Here is a 20,150-nt window from a genome sequence, read left to right as displayed (position 1 = left end):
CCTCGTGTGTTATACACGGTCAACTCAACCCTACTACAGTCTTACTCCAGTATTGCCTTCCTACACCATCATCTCTGTCCTATGAGCCCCAGGGCTCAGTAACTCTACCTTCTTGTTCAGATGCATTTTTGATGCTTTGATTTAGGGATGTCCTTCTCAGTCTTTCCCTCTTTATTTCTTCACTGAGAATCAGTCACATCTCCTTCTGTGTTCCATCAAACTGTGGCTTGTGACATAATGCTAACATGTCCTTTAGCTATCATCTCACGTGGTTACCATCCTGATTTTGTGTTCATATGTTCATGTGTTTATATAGAGATCTTTACTAGACAGGGGAGTTTGTAAGACCAACACTGGATCCCATTGTTACTTAGATCTTTTCATAGACCATGTGCAGAAAACTATGCAAGAAGTATTCAGAAAGCAATGTCAGTGTGCAAATATTTGTTTGAGAAGAAACAACCTGATCTCTAATTGATAGTCTGTAAGACTCCTTTAAGACTTTCCATCCTCCATGTATGTATGTATGGTTTGATGTTATGATCTAATTAAATCAACTAACTTTAAACCTTGACTTTCATTTTTTGTCTGTTTCCTGTTAACAAGGGAAAGAAAGTTAAAGATTACATTGGCAGTTTGCCACATTAGAAAAACCAATGCATTTTAACCTGTTCTATTCTGGAACGACAGTAGAGATCAACAGGGAGCACAGCTATTGGCCCTGAATAACAACTACTGTAGTTGCTAAATTAAAAAATATAAAAAGGACATTTTTTAATTAGGGCAGGGGAGAAGTGGATGCTTAGTCTGAAGTATCAGTGAGCTGATTTTGGTATAATCCTACAAGTCCAGGATGCAGCATCTACACCATTAAGTCCACCTGGGACATTACAAATTAAGCTCCTTATTCAACATAGAATCTGTCTGAACAAAAGTCTCCATGAGTAAAAAGCAATTATTAAAAACTGTACATAACTAAATTACAAATCATAGATAACTGTAATCTTTCCTATTCTCTCTCTCTCTCTCTCTCTCTCTCTCTCTCTCTCTCTCTCTTATCCTATCTTGTCCTGCTTATCTTTCTCTATCTCTTTCTGGTGCTAGGAAAAACAACCAGGGTTTTGCATGCTACGTAAGTGCTATATCATAAACCCTAGAGGATTTTTTTATTATTATTATTTTTAATTGTGCCAGATCAACCATAGTGTATATATGTGAGTGTGTGTGCATCTATGTATGTATGCATGTATTTGTGTGTAGATGTATGTCATGCATATGTGTACTTGTGTGCATATAGATGCATGTATATGTGTGTGCATGTATGTGCAAGAACATGCACAGGCACACCCATATGAGTTTTTGCATTACACACATTGTAACCTGGCCTTTCCACTTGTTTTCTTCTATGGTTTTAACACAACCAGAATATTTAAACTATTTCCATTTAAAGAAACTATTTCATCATTCTTATAATTACTCTATAATCTTAACTTCATTTATTTATGTTTCAGTTTGGGTAGATTCCTGATTGTTCTTTTGCTGTTTGGTTGTGTTTCGTTTGGCTGGTTAGTTGGATACCATGCAACTGGGGCCTCACACATGCTAAGCTTGCACGGTACTAGTTAACTATTTTCCCATTGCTGTCTAATATGAGTGAGCCTGAAAGACATTTTAGTCTTCTCTAGAAATCGCATATATTCTTTAGAGGTTGCACTTCTCTTGTCAACTTTTAAAATCTCTTTCTGACAGAATTTTCCATCTAATGATGGATACAGATAATGTTTTCTTACAAAATCAAAACAGTGTCCTCCATAGGCTGGAAGTTCTGGCTCAGCCACCCAGTCGCAGAGGCACACCTAATTTGGTTGCACCACTTTTTAATCAAGTTGTGAATCAGGACTGGGAAGCTGGAAATAAGTCAATTCACTTTGTTTGTAACAGAAAGTTCAAGAGAGCAATCTTCAGCAAGGGACACACTGCTGAAAGGAACTGATAGTCTACTGAAATCTGTTGTGTCCACAGGACCTCTCAGTTTCTCTTGCAGACCATGCAAACAAAATGCTATTTTCTGAGGCTGCATTCCTGCATACTGTTGTCACACATGCAAGACAGTAATCTCTTCAGTAATGAGCACTTGGTGCCACACAAAGTGAGTCTGTGGGGATGGAGCCAGCAAATCTGAGTTCTGAGCTCAGCTATAAGTGTAATTTATGTGTGAACTTCATTATACATTTAATCCTCTGCAAGCATATTTCCTTATTTGAGAGCTGAAATGAACGAAGACAAGCTTGCTTTACAAACCAGACTTCTCTTTAGCAGAGCTTGTACTGATTGCTGATTCTCAAACTGCAGGGACTACAGACCTGACTGAGGCCTGGCCACTGTTCTTAAGTGCCTCTTTATTACAGAATTCAGAAAGAAATGGATACAAGGGTCCAAGAGGAGATAAGCAATAATACTAATTTGGCAAGAAATTAGCAACAGGCTACCTAGAGAAAATAAGGAACCATAAATAAATAAGAACCCATAGCAGTATGTAGTAAGTAGCACGTTTTGCAAGCTCTAGAGGTGACATGTCACATGAGGGCTGGTTCATCTGAATTTTCCTTTTGGAGAAAACTATAGAACCAGCTGAAAGATTGTAGAACATAATGTGTGTGTGTGTGTTGTAAGGCACAATGTAAAATAAAATCCTAAGGCAATTATTACAAATCTCTCAGCTACTATGTCCCTCTTTGTCAGTTAAAGCAGCTTTTCCCAAAAGTGCTCAATTGATAGGTGCTATCCTAAAGCGAGAATTGATCACAAGATTATTATTCAAACTCCTTCATATATGAATGTTTCATCTTCTTTTAAGAAAACAATGTCAGTAGCTGCTTTCAAATCTGATGTTATGGACCCTGTTGGTCTTTAGTGGATGTAAAACATGCTTCAGTGTGTTCCACATGTGGGAAAGACAGCACTGTACTGTGACATCACACTGTGTTTATTTAATGCTTTTTCTTCCTCGCATGCTCCACTGCCAAAAATGGAACATTGAGGCTGCCTGATGCCATGTGTATGGAAAGGTATCCTCCATTTGCTGGTCCTCAGTTCTAGAAAGTGCCACGGTTTGCCATGCCTAAATCATGTTGGTCCCCTGAGAAGAGGTCAATTTTCTTGTATCCACTGAGGCCTCTAGTTGTCATTTTCTGAGTATTTCAATTCCTCTTTTTAATATGGAGTTGATCTTATTTTGGAATACATTTTCTACTAAAAGGCTGATTGGGGCCATAACATCCATGACTGTACAGTTAATACTGAGGGAGTAAAACTGTCAGGACTGAACAGAATTACTGACTTCAGAAATGCCCCAGGACTTAGCCATTCAATGAATTCACTTATAGAAAGTCAGGGAGCAGACAGGCAATGCCAGAGGCAGATGGAAAAGTCACTGAGTTTACTATCAAACACGTTTTTGTGCACCAGCATTTAATGCTAAGCATCTTGAGGTGGTACAACCCTAAGTGACCAGAGCAGAGCACGGGTGGGAATGAGGTGGCAGGAGCCATGAGACAAGGTGCTGTGTGCTTTGCCTAGAAGAATCAGGCAGGGTCTTTCAAATTTCTTAAAAGGTGTACGGCTATGATTTCTCCTTTAACCTGGAGATAAGCAGAAACAATTTGAGGAAATAAGTGTGAAGCCTGAAATCCCCAGGCCTTAAGCTGGATGGAAATCAACTGCCCCAGGTTCTTTAAGGGAGGAAATCCAGAAGGGACAGATGGTTCACACTGGATGTTTTCTGTTTTCATCAATAATAACTTTATGTCATGGGCAAATAGACAAATGTAAGTTTCCAAAACCCAGGAATCTTAGTCACATCCAGGGTCACACCATGACAACAGTTTACAGACCAGATTGAAGACTGAGAGGTAGAATGGGAAGGCATGTACTTGGCATAGTCACAAAAGCCACAACACTGTCCTATGTTCATGGTTCTGGGAAGAGAAGTCTTTAGTGTACAATCATTACAGGCAAGTGGGGTCAACTTTTTCTATGGTTTTAGAAAGAGAGGCATGTTAAGCTGTAGTATTGCATCGAGATATAGGTCAATAGACCTAGAAAGCAACATGGTATGTTTTGTAATTGTCTTGAATGAGCATTTCTTCACCATCTGGTCATTAAAAGGGGCTAGCCTAAAGCCATGTAGGCCCCAGACCCTGGTTTCTGACTGTGACTCTAGAGTGCTTTCCCTTCCTGCCTGTTAGCAGTTTTATTGCCTGGGCTACTTAGTGTGGTGGCATCTCTGCACACACTGTGGCATCAAATCAGAAGGCTAAGATAAGGACAGAGATATAATTATTAATCAGACTATTGAAACTTAAGTCATTGTAATGTTTGAAAATAAGAATGGTATGTAGCAGCAAAGTATGGAACTGTACACGTGAATAAATAAGAATGATAGTCATATTTTGTAGAATCTATTATGTAAACTACCAATGTGGAGCTAGCTAGGAGAGTTAAATATAACATGGGATAAAATTTTGATTTTTAAGGAGAAAGTATTCAAAATGTTAAATAAACATAACCGGTATTTGATGTGAGCTGGTTTGATATGAAAACCTGCTATTTGTAAATCCAACCAGTGGGTGTGGATATTAACCTGTTTATTTTAATGAGTAATGCCAAGTTCCAAAAGGAGGAACTTACTCACTTATATAAGGAATATATAATGAATTAATGTTGTAGATTTTCTATTCTGGAATCACATTAGATTTCTGAAAAACTCTCAAGCTGAACAACCTAAAAAAGGCAAACTTCTTACTTGAGATCTTGATAGTCAGAGGGTTTAGTCCATTGTTACTTGGCTCTGTTTCTTTCTGTCCTGTGTTAAGGAAAACCATCATAGCTTGAGCAAGTGTGAGAGGAAATATCAAAGTCTCACCACACCCTTTAACATCTACTTCTTCCAACTCAACTTCACTGCTAAAGCTCCAGACCCTGAACAGGATCATCAGCCAGGGAATAAACCTCCAACACATGAGCATTCGAACAGCAAGTGAGCTCCAAGCACAGAATGGTCTAAATAGAAGCTATAATGTCTAGATACAGAGAACAATGGGTGGTAGCTTTTGGAATAGTGTGTGAATATCTGTGTGTGTGTGTGTGTGTGTGTGTGTGTGTGTGTGTGTGTGTGTGTGTATGTGTATGTGTGTGTGTGTTCACACACACATGTGCACAGGTATGCATATACCACAATGGGTACATGGGAGTTATAGGATAGCCTTGGCTATCAGTCTTCACTTTCCAACTTGTTTGAGAAAAGGCCTCTTTGTTATTTGCTGCTTTGTACATCAGGACAGCTGGCCCAAAAGATGGTTTGAGGATTCTCTGGTCTTTGCCTCTCATGTCACTGTAAAAAAACCAAGATTACAGACACATGCTAGTGCACTTGACCTTTACATGGGTTCTGGAGATTACAAATAAGCTCCTGCTTATACACCATGCACTTTGCCCCATGAGCCATATGAGTCTACCTATACAATATTATCTGTTAGTTGAATTATTGAACTTATGCTTTGGTGTTTTACCTAATATTATATTATTTTGCTTTAAGGCCATTGCATGAACAAATATACCTTTAATATTTAAGATAATATGTACAGTTTATAAATCATGCCTTCTTAACATGTTATTTATCCCTCTGGGAAAGTACATATTAAAATTTTAACAAGCAATGCCTCTAGGTTCTAGAAAATGTGATTACATTTTATTCTGTATATTCTTCTTTCATATATTTTAAAATAATATGAATAAGTAGTACAAGTGTGTTAAATACCAAAGAAGTCATTTTATTTATACATGATCAGAATTTGTATGTCAATTTCTAATCAAAGCAGAAGTAACTTAATATTTGATCAATTTTTTAGTGTTAATATCATTATAAATATCAAGAACTTACAAATTCAATAGGGCATTGTTGGAGGGCAAGCACAGGCTATTTTGAGAACATTTGAAGGATAAATCCTTGGTGGGTTTAGTGGCTCATGCCTATAATCCCGGCTACTGTGAAGCTGAGGGAGGGACTGTTGCAGGATCAAGGCCTAGTGTGCACATTGCTCTCACCTCCCTGCAAATAGATAAATAAAGAATGGAATGCAAACGACTGGTGGATATTGAAACGCAGCCTCCCCACCAAGCAAATATTCAATATTAAAAGTAGAATTTCCCTTTTCATTGTTAAAGTTAGAATGCTGTCTTTTAGTGCTGTGGTGGGTAGAATCTTCTGAATATGTTTTGGGACTATGTTCTTGGAAATTAGGATGATACCATATCCATTCAGTTACTTAGGCTATAACATTTGCCCCAGTACTTCTAGCTGTATAACTATGTGCCAAGAGAATGATATTTTTGCTATGATAATTAACAAAAGTAAATATTGTATATCATGTTAATTTTTTGCTGTACATAGACACAGAAGAATGCCAATGTTAACACTAATTGTAAGTGATGTGCTTATAGTTGGCTTTTAATCATTGGAGTTTTCAGGTTTTGCTTCTAATTATCAGATTACCCTTTAACTTTCTATCATAATAAAGAATTATATTAAAGATGATTATATCTCTCCATTTCTACATCTATTGAGTTGGATTGTTTTGGAGACCTTCAAAAGCCAAGCATTATCTAAAAGCAGGGATGTGATGTGGTTAACACTCAGCTATTATTATAATCACAGAGTGGGCTGAATCACAGGGTCTGCTGTGGCCATGGCATTGGAGGAAGTGAAACAGAGACTAGGCAGAGATATGAAGCTGCAGCCTAATCATCCATCAGAGTTGCATGTGGATTTAGGGGGGTCAAAATACACAGATTTTCACTGTCACCTGTCGCCTGGTGCCTCAATGTCTTCATTGCTGAAGCAGCATCAATGTACTTCTACGTCATCATTTTCATGAGAATTAAACAAATTTTATATATGTAAATAAAATACTTCGAAGAATACTTGGTCCAGATAAAGTTCCAAGACAGACTGACAGAGAGAGAGGGAGAGGGAGAGGGAGAGGGAGAGGGAGAATGAATCCTCTCTATTATGTTACCTTTTAAACAATATTTATACAAAATCTTCTGTCTTGAACACAACCATCAGATTTGGACAGAATATTCTGCCCCACCTGTGTTAGAAGGCATCCCCACCTTTGAGAGCCTACCTGGTGACCCTAAAATGGTTGTGCCCTATATCTTGATTTTCAATGCAGCTTTAGACCAAAGAGGAAGTTGACCAGGTGACTTCAGCAGTTTATAAAAATGTTCATTCTTGTCACTCGTGCAGAGCACAGAGGGACAGAAATCAGTTAGCTGAGGGAAGGTCAGAGTTTGAAGAGCTACTCTGTGTGCTCTGTCAATTACCCTTCAATTTGGTTGGCACCTGACATTTAAAGATGTGGCTGATTTGGTTTGCAGCAGCTCGGAAAGTCCCCATAGCCCTGAGCTTCCCCCATGCTCTAAAAACCCCAACTTCTTTTGGACTCACTGCTTTATCAAGCTGGCGAGTTTCCCTCTTCACAAATGGTTATTAAGGATTCGCGATGCTGAGCTTAGATTGGGGTCATTATTTTTCCTCTCTATCTTAATGAACTACTGTGCTGTGATTTTTCTGGGAAAACCATTCCACCAAATAAGTGTTTATTTCCTAATAAGCTTTGGGAAAGAGTCTCTGTTCGACTCACTTATTCTTTCTTTTAGAAAGAAACTGAAACATAGGGGTTTATAGATACTAGATGTGAAAGAAAGAAAATAATATTCTACCTTCAAACATGTATTGTTTAATGAAGCAGTACACAATACTTTCACTGAAAGGTAGAATTTTACAACTGCTTAAATTGACACCATGTAATGTAAGATTTTACTTCAACTAGGAGATTCAAGAAATACCCTGAAGATAGTGTGAAAATTATATCAAAACAAACACATGCATCAGGTCATCACTGAGTACAGGTTAGTAGGAGCCAGATATAGAAATGAGGGAGTGACCAATGAAGAAGCAGACAGAGGAGCAGGACAGAAGCGGACAGATAGGCCCCTGTGTAATGGGTACAGTGGGGAGGATGAAGCCCCCAGCACATAATCCTGGGACTGGATTTTGATGGGCAGAACGTCTTTTCTAAATAGTTGTCTATCCTGTTAGAGTTGGGGTACCCTATAAGTGCTCCCTCACTTTCTCTAGGAAAGTTCTAGGAAAGGATGACTGTAGGTCCCAGGAGAGAGAAGACACTGCAGTTTGTCCCTTTTGCTGCCTCACCCAGTTACTTTTTGGTTAAGACACAGAAAAATTACTAAACTTACAACTAGTTGCACATTCTTTCTTAGAGTTTTAAACATTGCAATAAAAAACAAACGAGTTGCCAAATCTTGGTTTCCTCTGGTAAATAAATAATCCTAAGTACTAATAGTCTTGGCTTCTAATCTTCCTTGTCTTCTAAGTCAAGAAAATGAATTTCTTCAGGAGGATCACTCTCAGGTGTGAGCCTAAGCTCCACAAAGCCTATACTTTTCCCTTCTATTGCGCTAACCCCACCCATAGGACAGACTTACTGTTTATATACAAAACACGCATGTATGTCTCCTTTTCTAGAGGTCTTTATGTGCCATAATGTTCCCTAGTCAACTCTGCATGGCCTGGGTTCAAATCATTGTGCTCCCAGGGAAAGCAGAGTGCATAGAACTGTTACTTCCCTGTAACTGCTAGCTTAATTAAGTGCATGGTTGTTACATCCAGAATGGTAATTCTGAAACCATACTTTATCAGATATACTTTAATTAGCACTCTTACAAGTTTACGTTAAACTCAAATTGATATGGACAGTTAGCTAATTTTTCTTCATGAAAATGTCCTAAAGCAAAAATAAATAAAAAACATGCATTTTAATTCCCAATACATCACTTCTTTTTTTTTTCCTCTGTGCCTTTACATATTTACAATTCTACTTGGCTTAACTTCATCGTGTATACAATCCAGAGACAAACAAACTGAGGGACAGCTATCAAAGCAAAATGAAGGAACTCTGTGTAGCACTTCTCTTAATCCTAGGCAAAGACACAGACTTCCCTCTTTGTAAAGGTCTTTAGGAATCCTGAGCTCTGACACACTGTCATTTCCCAAATGAGGAGTCTGTATCTAGGCTGGTTGAGTAACTTGCCCCTAGGACATGGAGCTGGCTAAAGCCAGAACTGGCCACACAACTCTTGTTTCTAAATCCCCTGTCCAGGCTTTTTTCCTCAACTACCCAAAGTTCTAAAACAGTCATGGTACTTTGTTCTTAGATTCCTGTCTAAAATCTTGGTCCATGCCTGACTGAGGCCTCAGACTGATCTGTTTATGTGTGATTAACACAGAATAAATTAGACTTTCATCCCCAAGTCCTGCTGGGAATCTTTTAACTTTGTACGAAAATGTTTGTTTACCCTTTGATTGTATATATTAATAGCTCAGTTAGAGCACTCAAATGGTTATACTGTCAAATTAGTATAAAAATTAATGTAGTAACAAATTTACTTTAAAACAGCCACTCTCAAGGAAAATTCATTTGAGATTAATGATAGGTTGAATGAAATTCCTTTGTTGAGCCTGCAGCTCCTGGGAGATTCCACTCTAGCTGGGGCTGGTTGCAATACTGGGTTTATCAAAACATTCTTGGCATCATCCAATGTTTATATTCACCCTTAACCTGTCCATGGAAATAAAATGGAAAGATGTAGATTAAATGATTCTACTCTATTTTTTAGCGCCCCCACCTAGTTTTTGTTTGGTTAACTTAAGGTAGTAAGAAACATAATTCTTCTTCATATTTAAGGGAGTGACAACTTTGTTTGAGATAATTTTGTCATACTCAAATCTCATATTCTTGAATATTCCAGATTAAATTATATATGGGAGATTTTTCTTTCCAGAAAAAAAAAAAAGAAGGCTTCACTATTAACAGTTATTCATGGATCCCTAAAATAACCTTCACTCCAATGACCGCTTCATCCTTTCCCTGAGTGAGGTCTGGAAATTCATAGTGGGTATAGACAAAAGGCAAATTCAAATTTATAAATATATTGCAAATGCTAATTCTGGAATTTTTATATAGTAAACTATTATGAGCTCTAGATTTTTTCCTAATTTTTTTTAATCTCCTAAATTTTAGAAGAACTCGTAGTAATCATAGCTAGCTATAATTTTAGGTATAGTAGAGAAAACTGTGTTTCTGATTTTGGGGAGGTTAATGTTCAGATACAAGACTGGCTGGATTTTAAGCCCCAAATAATGATGGTGGAGCATGTAAGAAATTATGTCAGAATTTGGACACATTCCATCTTAACTAAGTCTAAGAACCTAAGAGAGTCTATAAGAATATCCTTATGTATTTATGCAAGTCCATGCTATTATGATCAAAGATAACCTTTTTAGTCATTAAAATAGAAATGTGGCAGAAAATAATCAATAATCAATTTTATTATACATGTATAATAAATATCTTCTCTGGAGCCTTATTAGAAACTGAATATAATAGAGAAAAGAAATATACAAATAGAGGAGGGTTTTGGGGGCATGGCTATACTTCCCGGGGCTTCTACCTAACTGTATCTAGCTTGTATGTTTGTTTTATAAGTCTAGCAAGACTGAAGGTTTGAATTGCTTCTGAAACATATTTTGAACAGGCAAGTGGCTTACGTTGTTTGACATGAATCTGCTGGTATATGTATGATAAGAAGATACTGAATACTTGGACTGACAGGCAGTATCTTTAGGAGTTTTATATTCAGAAAATACACACATAATTTTACCTAGTCTCTAACTTCGTGTAATCATTCTTAAAAATCCCAAATGCAGCGGGGGGGGGGGGGAAGTCTTCCAAAACTTTCGCAGAACTTCTGTTTCTCAACTTTGAAAGTGTAGTAACACCTTCGTGTCCCGCCTCCCTCCCTTCTGCCTGTCTGCTGGGGGTGATAGGTTTGTTTGGGGGAGGTTTTGTTTTGTTTTTAGGACAGAGTGCACTTTCTTATGAAAGAGACAGGGAAAGTTTTACCTGTCTGTCTTCTGCTCTCTTTTTTTTTCTCCTTTCTTTTAAAGATTGGTGATAAGGAATTCTAACTACTTAATGAGATGGGAGAGGCCTCACTCCATTGGAGTGGAGGAGCCCAGGTGGAAGTTGATGGATTGGACAGGTAAAGTGAAGAGTCCCGCCCTCATGCCTATAGTTGGGTATATATAAGGGAGCCTTAAAGTATGTACAGAGAGAGAAAGACAGAGGCACCTGAATTCTGTTATCTTCTTAGAAGATTCGCAGCGAAAGGCTCTCAGAGGGGGTGGGGGGGCTGGCAAAACCCTGGAAGCAGAAGAGAGGAGAGCAGCCTTGACCAGTCTCACTGCTAACATGTTGTACCTGGAAAACAATGCCCAGACTCAATTTAGTGAGGTAAGGCTTTAAGATTTTAGCTCTCTGCATGGAGATGCTTTTCTTCGCTTCTTCTTTTAAATAAAAAACATACATAGTTGTGGTTCTAGCGACCCAGTATAAATGTGTCTGAAAGTGGTATGTAGGAGTCTTCTTTTCTGAGTAAATGTTTTCTGTAGTGGCTGTAAGAATTTCTTTTATTTTCTTTGAGTATCAGATGAAACAGTAGGAGCGAAGGGGAAAACAAAAAATTCCTGGGTAACATTATGTATTTGAAGAAACACAATATTCACGATTTTACAAAATCTCTTTTCTTGTAAGAACAGCAGCAGAAGTAAAGAACATTCTGCTAAGAACTTTGATGGGTGTGAATGTACCAGTGAGACAAATTAATTGATTGTGTATTAACTGTTTATTTCAGTTCTCCAGACTTCATACTAAAAGGCAATGGATTTGGTTTTTTTGTTTTTTAAAGTAATAAAATCATTTGTTTAAACCTAACTCTTTTAGATGTATCAGTCCCGGGAGCTCATTTACATGTAAAGATCCTTGAGTTTTGTCCGCACTGTACTGTGAGGTGACTGAGGTACAAGTTTTCTGTGGAAGGACAGACAAGTTACTTCAGAACAGTACACTATTAACCATTGATGTGTGTGTGTGTGTGTGTGTGTGTGTGTGTGTGTGTGTGTACACGCGCACATGAAATTGAGCATCAGAGCGTTCAAGATTTTAATGTTTGGCAGTCCTCTGTTCTGTTCTTAGCAAGTCTGACTTAGGGATTTAAATCACTGCATAGGGATGAGGGGGACATAAACCGCTGGTCAGACTAGAGGGCTCTGAGGATGTTTCCTCAGGCCGGCAAGGCCTAACAACAATATTAGTTTACATTCCTAGGAAGAGGCAGCTGTGTTGACACTGATCTGATTGGGAGAGCTCAGGGGCCGGCTGTCCAGAAAGAGTTCAGTCTTTGCTTTCTGATGGAAACACTCTCGGGTGAATGCTTAGGTAAAGGAGGCTAGGGTGCAGGAATCCAGCAACTTAATAGTCAAAACAAATCATAGCACCCTGCTCACACCACACGAGGAAGAGAACCAAAGGGCAGGAGAGTGGGGCTGGTGCTTTGTGAATGACCATGCTGTTGTCTAGACACCTGAACTGTGCAAATATGACAGGGGAAATATCAAGTTATCTCAAGGAGGAAAAGGAAGTACCTGCTTTCATTTAAACCAGACAGGCAGTCTTGCCTGTCTTTGCTAGAGAAACTCGAGTTTCTTGTTTTGCTTTACTATTAAAGGGGAGCTTATAATGTAAGCAACCAATTTTAAAGAAATGCTATAACTTGTATGTGCGCCTGGCTCTTTCTGTTGCGTCCAGTGTTGCTCAGTTTTCATAATTAAGAAACGATCAGTCTGTCTATCTAATTGCGTCTGTATTTGTAAGCTGTTTTTGCGCAGTAATTTTCAAGTGTCTAGGGACTTGCTATCTGTGAGTGAATGTGAAAGAGGAAAGCAAAGTTAGTTCTAAAATATGGGTGAGAATTTTATACACCTGGTGTCAAGGTACAAAGAAATGATTGTCTTAATTAGTGTCAGAAAAGAAAGACAATTTAAAAAAACCATGATAATGGAATATATATATCTGTGGGAAAACTGCCTTTCATAAAACACTCATTTGTACATGCAAGAATATGGCAGCCTCATCATGAAGGAAATGCCTGTACACAGGCTTTTCAAATCCTAGACAGAGAATAGTGAGAGTTCTGGAGGCCGGTGGGCCAGCTGCTAGAATGTTCTGAGCTGCCTAGAAGACAGCTACAAAAGAACATGGCTGAACTTCCTGTTGTCTAACTCATTTTCCTCACTTGCTTCATGGCTTTCCTATTCTTCCAGCAGTGTATGCATTACGTGGTAACTTCATGGCCAGGTTCTGTTATGACTGGCTTCCTTGTCTATGCGGGCTTCTCGTTAATATCTAGTGCCGCCTCTAAGTATGGAATATTTGCGTCCACATGCTTCTGAGACTATGGAGTTTCAATAAAGAAGAAATAGCACTTTGATATTCACGTTTATCCATCATTATAGAATTAGCAAGAATTGTTAAACTTGGACAGATTGGAGACATAAAAGAAATATATCTAGTAAAGGTTATTTAATAACTATAATGTGCTCTCTGACTTAAAATAATTTTTTAAACTTACTGAGAATTTGAGTTAATAATTCAAATGTTCGTAAAGAAGAAGTATGTTCCCTCTCTATCCTCTCTTCAACTTTCCAGTTATTTGCCTCCAGCAGAGCTGGACTCAGGGAAGCTGCTAATGAGCAGGAAAGAATCCAGGGGAAGGAGGATATGGGCAAGAAGTGACAGGCAGGGCTCAATGTTCTGCCCCTGTGTGACAATGGAGAAGTAAAGAGCCTGCACTGGGACCTAGTGCCAAGCCTGAAACCATCCCGGGCTCAGATAAGAGTGTCACAAGAAAGGAATTTTTTCACAGATCAAACTCTGCTTTCTAAAACAACAACACAACAAAAAGACAAAAACCCTAGACTAGTGCCCCCCACCCCTGCTACAATACTGCATCGGAATCTCTGCATGCATGCGTGCGTGTGTGTGTGTGTGTGTGTGTGTGTGTGTGTCTGTATGCATGTGTGTGCATTTGTGTCTGTGTCTATGTGTATGTGTCTGTGTGCGGGCTCATGCATGTGAGTGTGTCTGTGTGTGTGAGGAGGGGAGGAAGAGACGGGAAGAGAGAGAGACAGAGAGAGAGATGGTGTAGGGAAGAGAGGAGAAGAAATGAGAAAAGAAGAGAGAAGCTTTGTTTCAGAAAGAGATCTTTGCTTAAACATCTCTAGTTTGGAGAGGGAAAGGGATCTTTTTGTGAATTGATATTAAACAGAGTCTAAGACTCAAACCTCTCCATTTTACTACTCAGAGTTGATTGGTTCTCGTTTTGTATTTAAAAGTGCTCTATGTATGCAACTATGTACTATTTACTAATTTTTATCTGGGACTATGCGGGGCAACTGTATACACTCTGAAGAGGACTGTTGTAACACAGGGAGCTACCCAGAGAGATTTCCATGAAAACTTATGCAATGCTTCGGGGAAAGTGCTGTAGCAGCAGAGCTCTGGCAGGCCGGTCACGGCTCACTCAACTGACCTCGGGGCCTGCATGGTCCCAGAGGGCAAGTTTTTTCTGTCTCTCGCCTTTTCTAGTGGCTGTATTTTAAACGGGGGACAGTGTCCCTTTTCCTTGTTAATAAGTGCCAATCCTAAGGGTTCCTATTCCGAAGAAGAACCTTCTCAGGCCAAGGACAGCGGCAGGCATCAGCTGTAGATTGACTCTGGGTATCAGCCACGTAGTCACTCTCCATGAGGCTGCCTTGTCCTACCTGTTTTCCAATTGGATGCCCTCAAGCCCAGAAGGGACTGGGAGAAAGAGACCTTAGATGGCAGATCATAGATCATACCTTCCTGGCTACTATTGGAAAAGAGATGAGCTGATAAAGAGACACCTATCCTTTATCTAGATAAGGGAAAGCTTGTTTGGTTTGGTTGTTTTTTAGAAGAGCAGTGATCCTCAACGGGTGTGTGGGGGGCGGAAGTATGAATGAAAGTTACCAACAGCAGCCCAACAGGACTGTCTGTTCTTTCCTCAGACTGCTTTCATTTCTTGAACGCAAATCTGCCACAAACGTTCTTAGGTTTGAACGCAGAGCATTTAGTATGAATTCGGTACTCTGCCCTGTTAAGGAAGTATGTGTCTGTGGTCATGAGAGTTGGTTTAGCATGGAGGATTTGAGTGAAAAAGTTAAGAAGTTGGTTGCCTCAGACACACAGCACACTAGCTTTCTTTGGTGTACACTGATTGCGTAGGAGGGAGGAACATAGGTTAAAAATATCTTCTTTTGCAGCTATCAAGTCAAACTTTTCCTTTTATTGTTGAATATTTTTCACTTTTTATTTTATATTGATAGTAAAATATAAAATAGAGACAGCACTAGTAATCAAAATACAACTCAGTGAAACAAGAAAGTCTTTTCATAATTGCCATTATGTTTACTTGCTTTGAAGATGGCAGTGTTTTCAAAACCCCTCTCCTTTGATACCTGATGAGAATAAAGTTGGGTGATGATTGACAAAGGTGTTCTGTATCACCTGATGCTAATTTTAATGGTGCTTACAGAGAGTATCCAACTGGGCAGGGGATTTGGGGTTTAAAAGACAATGGTTTGGAATGTCAAAAAGAAAGGCAATTGTTCCAGAAGTTCATGGGATTCACAGTAGGGGTCTTCAGTGTGGTAGGGAAGTGTGGGCAACATGCAAAGTGTCAGAGCAGGATAGAAACCCCTGCTAGGACAGTCAGGAAATTCCAAATGTATATGCTGGATGCAGCTGAACTTGGAAGGACAAAGAGAGATCTCTGAGTCTAGACTTACAGGAGGAAAGGAAGGTTTTTAGGGAAAATGATAACACACAGAAGACACAAGAGTTGGGTGCTGGATGACATGCTCAGAAATGTCATATAGATCAACGGAATAGAAAGTATGGAGTCACTAGGACATGAAGTTACAAATATTAGAGTGACTAAGCAAGGTCCATGCTACTGAGTGGGGAGGATGTTGACAGTGGCCATGGCAAATCGGGAATGGGCTCTGAGAAGAGACGTGTGCAATCAGAACTCTGTGTGAGAGCGCAGAGGGCGTGAAGATAAATGGCTTAGCCATGGACTGCATGGAAGTAGAAAAAATGCATTTCTTGCACTCGCTACACATCAGCTGCCAGGTCTGCACAGTTTCATTGCACTTTGCTGCACCAGGTGGAATAGTAGAAAGGAACCATTTCTCGAGTCTCATTCAACTTTCTGCCCATGGCTCTCTTCAATAGCTGAGGTTCCTGCCATAGATAAACTGGGAACAGTTAGTCTTGTTTTACCCTGTTTATATCTACTATTCTAGCAAGATTATTAATAGCACTCCTTTTTATTTATAAAAATGTTCTAGATGGTACACAAATTATTTGGTTACTCTAAAAATGAACTCTATTCTTTTCATATTTTTCCCTAAATAAACTATTCCCAAATAAGAAGTAATATATATTTACCTATAGATCAGACATCAGCCATGATCCATATAGATTATTTTTACCATTAAAATGAACATTTCTGCATGACCCAGTAAGCCCTGAAAACTAAGTTTAGACACATGAACTGTTCTTGAAAGGGGGACAGAAGTGAGTAAGTTGTAGCCACAGACCTTTGAGAATTTACCAGCCTAGGAAGGACAGAATGTACTTCCAATATAAAACAAGCTTGAAAGGCACACTGTAGTTTCAGAGAGAGAGAGAGAGAGAGAGAGAGAGAGAATGAATCAGAAAGGAGAAATAATTTGTGAGAAATATTTCACATATTAGAGTTTCTATAATTCAATGGTGGGAAGGAAAATCAGTGTGTAAAGACTGTAGGTATAAAATTAACAAACTGTAAGAGAGAACAGAAGCAGATCAAGTCATACTGATTTGAAAAGAGAATATATTGATGTATACACTTCTGTGCATTAAAAGTGAAGGGCTTTCACAGAAACCATGAGAAAGAACTACAAGGGCTTTTATGTTCTGAAACATGAATTCTGTGTACACATTTGAGATTCCTAACTTTGATGACATGTTCTGGGGGTAATAAGAGGCACACTACAGTGAGAGAGAATTAGCCCAAAGGATGACTTGAGCTGGAAGGTGTTGGGGTTTACCTACTGACATCTATAGACTTCAATGGAGATAGATACAGTGTCTTTTGTTTATATGGAAATCAGAATTGGGGACAAACTTAAGATGATTTTCTTTGTTATGAATGAATTATATTTCCTAGTCATCATAGAACCAGGATAAGAAAACCTTCTATTCTGGTCACTGCTCTCAATAACAATTGCAGTTCTGGCGATAAATATGGAAAACCAAATCTATCTGTGAGATTTGCTCGACATGAGAATTCCAGTCGGAAGGTTTTGGAACAGATATTCAGGTGGCAATACCACCCCCACCCCTCATCAAGTTAAGAAAAATACATGTAACAAATTTAGGCTTTACTTTCTCACACAAAGCATCTCACCCATGATATTTTAAATTTTGATCTGGGGTAGGGGGATAGCGTCAGAAAAGACATTTTGGGAAGAGACCTATCTTTGTCTGTAATATGATCCTTTCCTTCCACAATCCCCCCATCACTCGATTTCTCTAAGGAAGAAATGCAGACAACTGGTGAGAGCAGAAGTGTAGAAAAGCGAGAGTGCTAGGACAGGACATGGGTAGATAGATGTTGATGGGGGAGTTGACGGCTTGATGTAAAAACAAAGAAAAGCCTGGTGTGGTGTGGACCTGTAACCCCAGCACTCTTACAGCAGAGACAGGAGCATTGCAGCAAGTTTGAGGTTACCCCAGTCTACACTGCAGGTTCCAACAAGTTCAAATTAGAGTCTGTTTAAAAAAATCAAAATGAAATAGATAAAAATGAAGACAAATGGAGTTGATTCGTAAAAAAGAGTGCTGAGCTCCATGATCAGTGGTGGAACACCCAGCTTGTCTCACTCCGTTTTCTCTTCCTTTCCCATGTAATACTCCATTACACCAAACATATTCCGAAAGTGCCCAGCCTTAGCATCCTTTTAGCTCTGTAGACTTTAGCGCAAATAGAAGAGTTTCATAAAATGCCATCTGTCTCCAATCTCCTATGAAGATACTGAATGAAATGTCTCCAGGGTCTTCACAAAGAAAACGCCTTATAATTTACACTTGATTGTCTTATGTGATCTGGAAATGTTCTATTCAAAATAGCATTCCTCTCCATTTCAGACATGGGACTTTGTTTCTTTGTTTGTTCATTTTTAAAGACAGGATTTCTCCATATAGTTCTGGCTGTCCTGGAACTCACTCTGTAGATCAAGCGCACCTTTGACTCAGAGACTCTCCTGCCTCTGCCTCTGGAGTGCTGGGATTAAAGGTGTGCACTACTACCTCCCTCTGCCATGGGACTTTTCATTTCTAAATTGATTTGATGTTGTACTGTGACTAACTCATGTGCCCTATGTTTGAAATAAAGGCATTCAAGAAGTTTCTTCTTTGAAGACAAAGTGAGGTTGCATGACTGTAGATTTTAGCAAGATGGGCTCCCCAAATAAAATCTATTTGTCAATTTAAAATTGAGCTACTGGTGTTAGATGAATCACACATTGATTAAGGGAAGGGGAATAACTTTGAAATATATTTGGAAAATATTGATATTTCATTCAAAACTTGTAACCTGAACTTTTTTTTCCTGTTTCTTAAGACACCCCCCAAAAAAATGGTGGTGGGATAAAATATTTATAAAAGCTGTGGTGGGTGGCCAGAGGAACAAAAGTCATGAACCACTTGTCAGTGACTCTGGAAACACTACAAAGGAAACAGTTCTCGATTCTTATTGGTGCAGAAGCCACTAATAGGTGCAGTTAGTATAATACCCCTGTGAGAATTACCACCCCCAAAGAGAGCTTGCTTTAGACAGGACTCTGCACCGGCCTTTTCTTTCTTCCTTTCAAGCTTGTGCAAAACCCCCACAGGGGCCATTTCCAACCAAGGCAGTGATCTTTCTCAGGCTGATTCTTTCTCAGATCACAGAGACAATGGGGAATATGCTCTGTTTACTCAAATCAGTCTGGATTAGTGTCAGTCTATTGATGGAATCAGAATTAAAAGGTAGACCATTACCCCTCACAAAGGGCAACAACATCAGATGCTTGGGGGATGGCTTGACTACTTTTAAACAGGCTATGGCAGACACTTTAAGAGACTAAGGTAGAGGACCCATCACACAGAGAAACATGGTAATACCAGGTGAGGAAAAGGTGATTCTTCTAAGCGTTGTGTATCAAAATTATCTCAGGAGCTAGTGTCCAGGCACTTAAAAGGCAAAAAACCTGACTGAGGAGGTAGAGGAAGAGACTCCTTTGCTTGCTTGCTTGCTTGCTTTCAGTACTCCAACCCTCACATGCCCATCTATTTATCTCCAGATGGAGTCCTTTGTAGTCACTAAGGCTCTCTGGGGGAACTACTCTACCCAAGAAGTCCCTCATAGCTGACATTCAGAACAAGATTTCTGTCTTCTGAACCTGTATGCACCACATGCTTTTGCTCTATCGCTAGCCTGACATGTCTCAAATGATAGGGAATGGGGTATTTGCTTCTGAGTCCTCTACTGGGCTACTAAATAGTGTACTTTGAATGGTTTGGATGGCCATCTGTGGCTCTGGCTTCAACTGGTATCTTCAGATAGAAATGTGGTTTTTTGTATCTCATAAAAATAAGACTATTTTAAAATGGCTGGCCAAATAATATAAATATGCAAGGTTTGTCCTTGGTATATTCTGTAGGTAACAGAAACACATGGTTTTCCCTGATGTCTGACAGGTTATTTGTTTAGTTGGTTGGTTGATTTTGAGTTTCCTGCAGTATGATGAGTTTTACTCACTTCTGTTAAAATGTCAAGTGGCAAGAAAGGTTTTTGAAAAGATGGATTTGTTCCCTGGTTTAAGAATGGGTTGCACTCTTAACAGGTAAACAGGGCAGAGTGAATGCTACTTTCATATAATTGATTGCCTATGAGAGCAGAGAATGTGTGTGGTTAAAAAGGAGAGAGAGATTAGATTTTTATCTTGTATTGCAGTTAAAGTGTTTACTTGCTCCTATACTGATTCCTTGATTCAG

The 20,150-nt window shown here is 39.1% G+C and overlaps 1 protein-coding gene across 6 annotated transcripts in view; it reads left to right on the top strand.

The window, feature by feature from the left end:
* The window catches only part of Tp63 (tumor protein p63), a 203,997-nt gene that overhangs the window by 104,268 nt on the left and 79,579 nt on the right, over window positions 1-20,150 (top strand). For 5 of the 6 annotated variants that reach the window (XM_028783902.1, XM_028783903.1, XM_028783901.1 and 2 more), the window contains exon 1: window positions 11,261-11,438. The exons of the other annotated variant lie outside the window; for it this stretch is intronic. In XM_028783902.1, the coding sequence (XP_028639735.1) occupies window positions 11,397-11,438 (42 nt within the window). In that variant the 5' untranslated portion in view covers window positions 11,261-11,396. Of the gene's footprint in view, window positions 1-11,260; window positions 11,439-20,150 lie in introns of those variants that run through there. 6 annotated transcript variants of the gene reach the window in all.

The sequence above is a fragment of the Grammomys surdaster genome, unplaced genomic scaffold, assembly GCF_004785775.1.
Source record: "Grammomys surdaster isolate TR1022 unplaced genomic scaffold, NIH_TR_1.0 1166, whole genome shotgun sequence".
Taxonomy (NCBI): Eukaryota; Metazoa; Chordata; class Mammalia; order Rodentia; family Muridae; genus Grammomys; species Grammomys surdaster.
The sequence above is the reverse complement of the archived record's forward strand: the minus strand, read 5'-3'. Positions and strand labels throughout refer to the sequence as shown.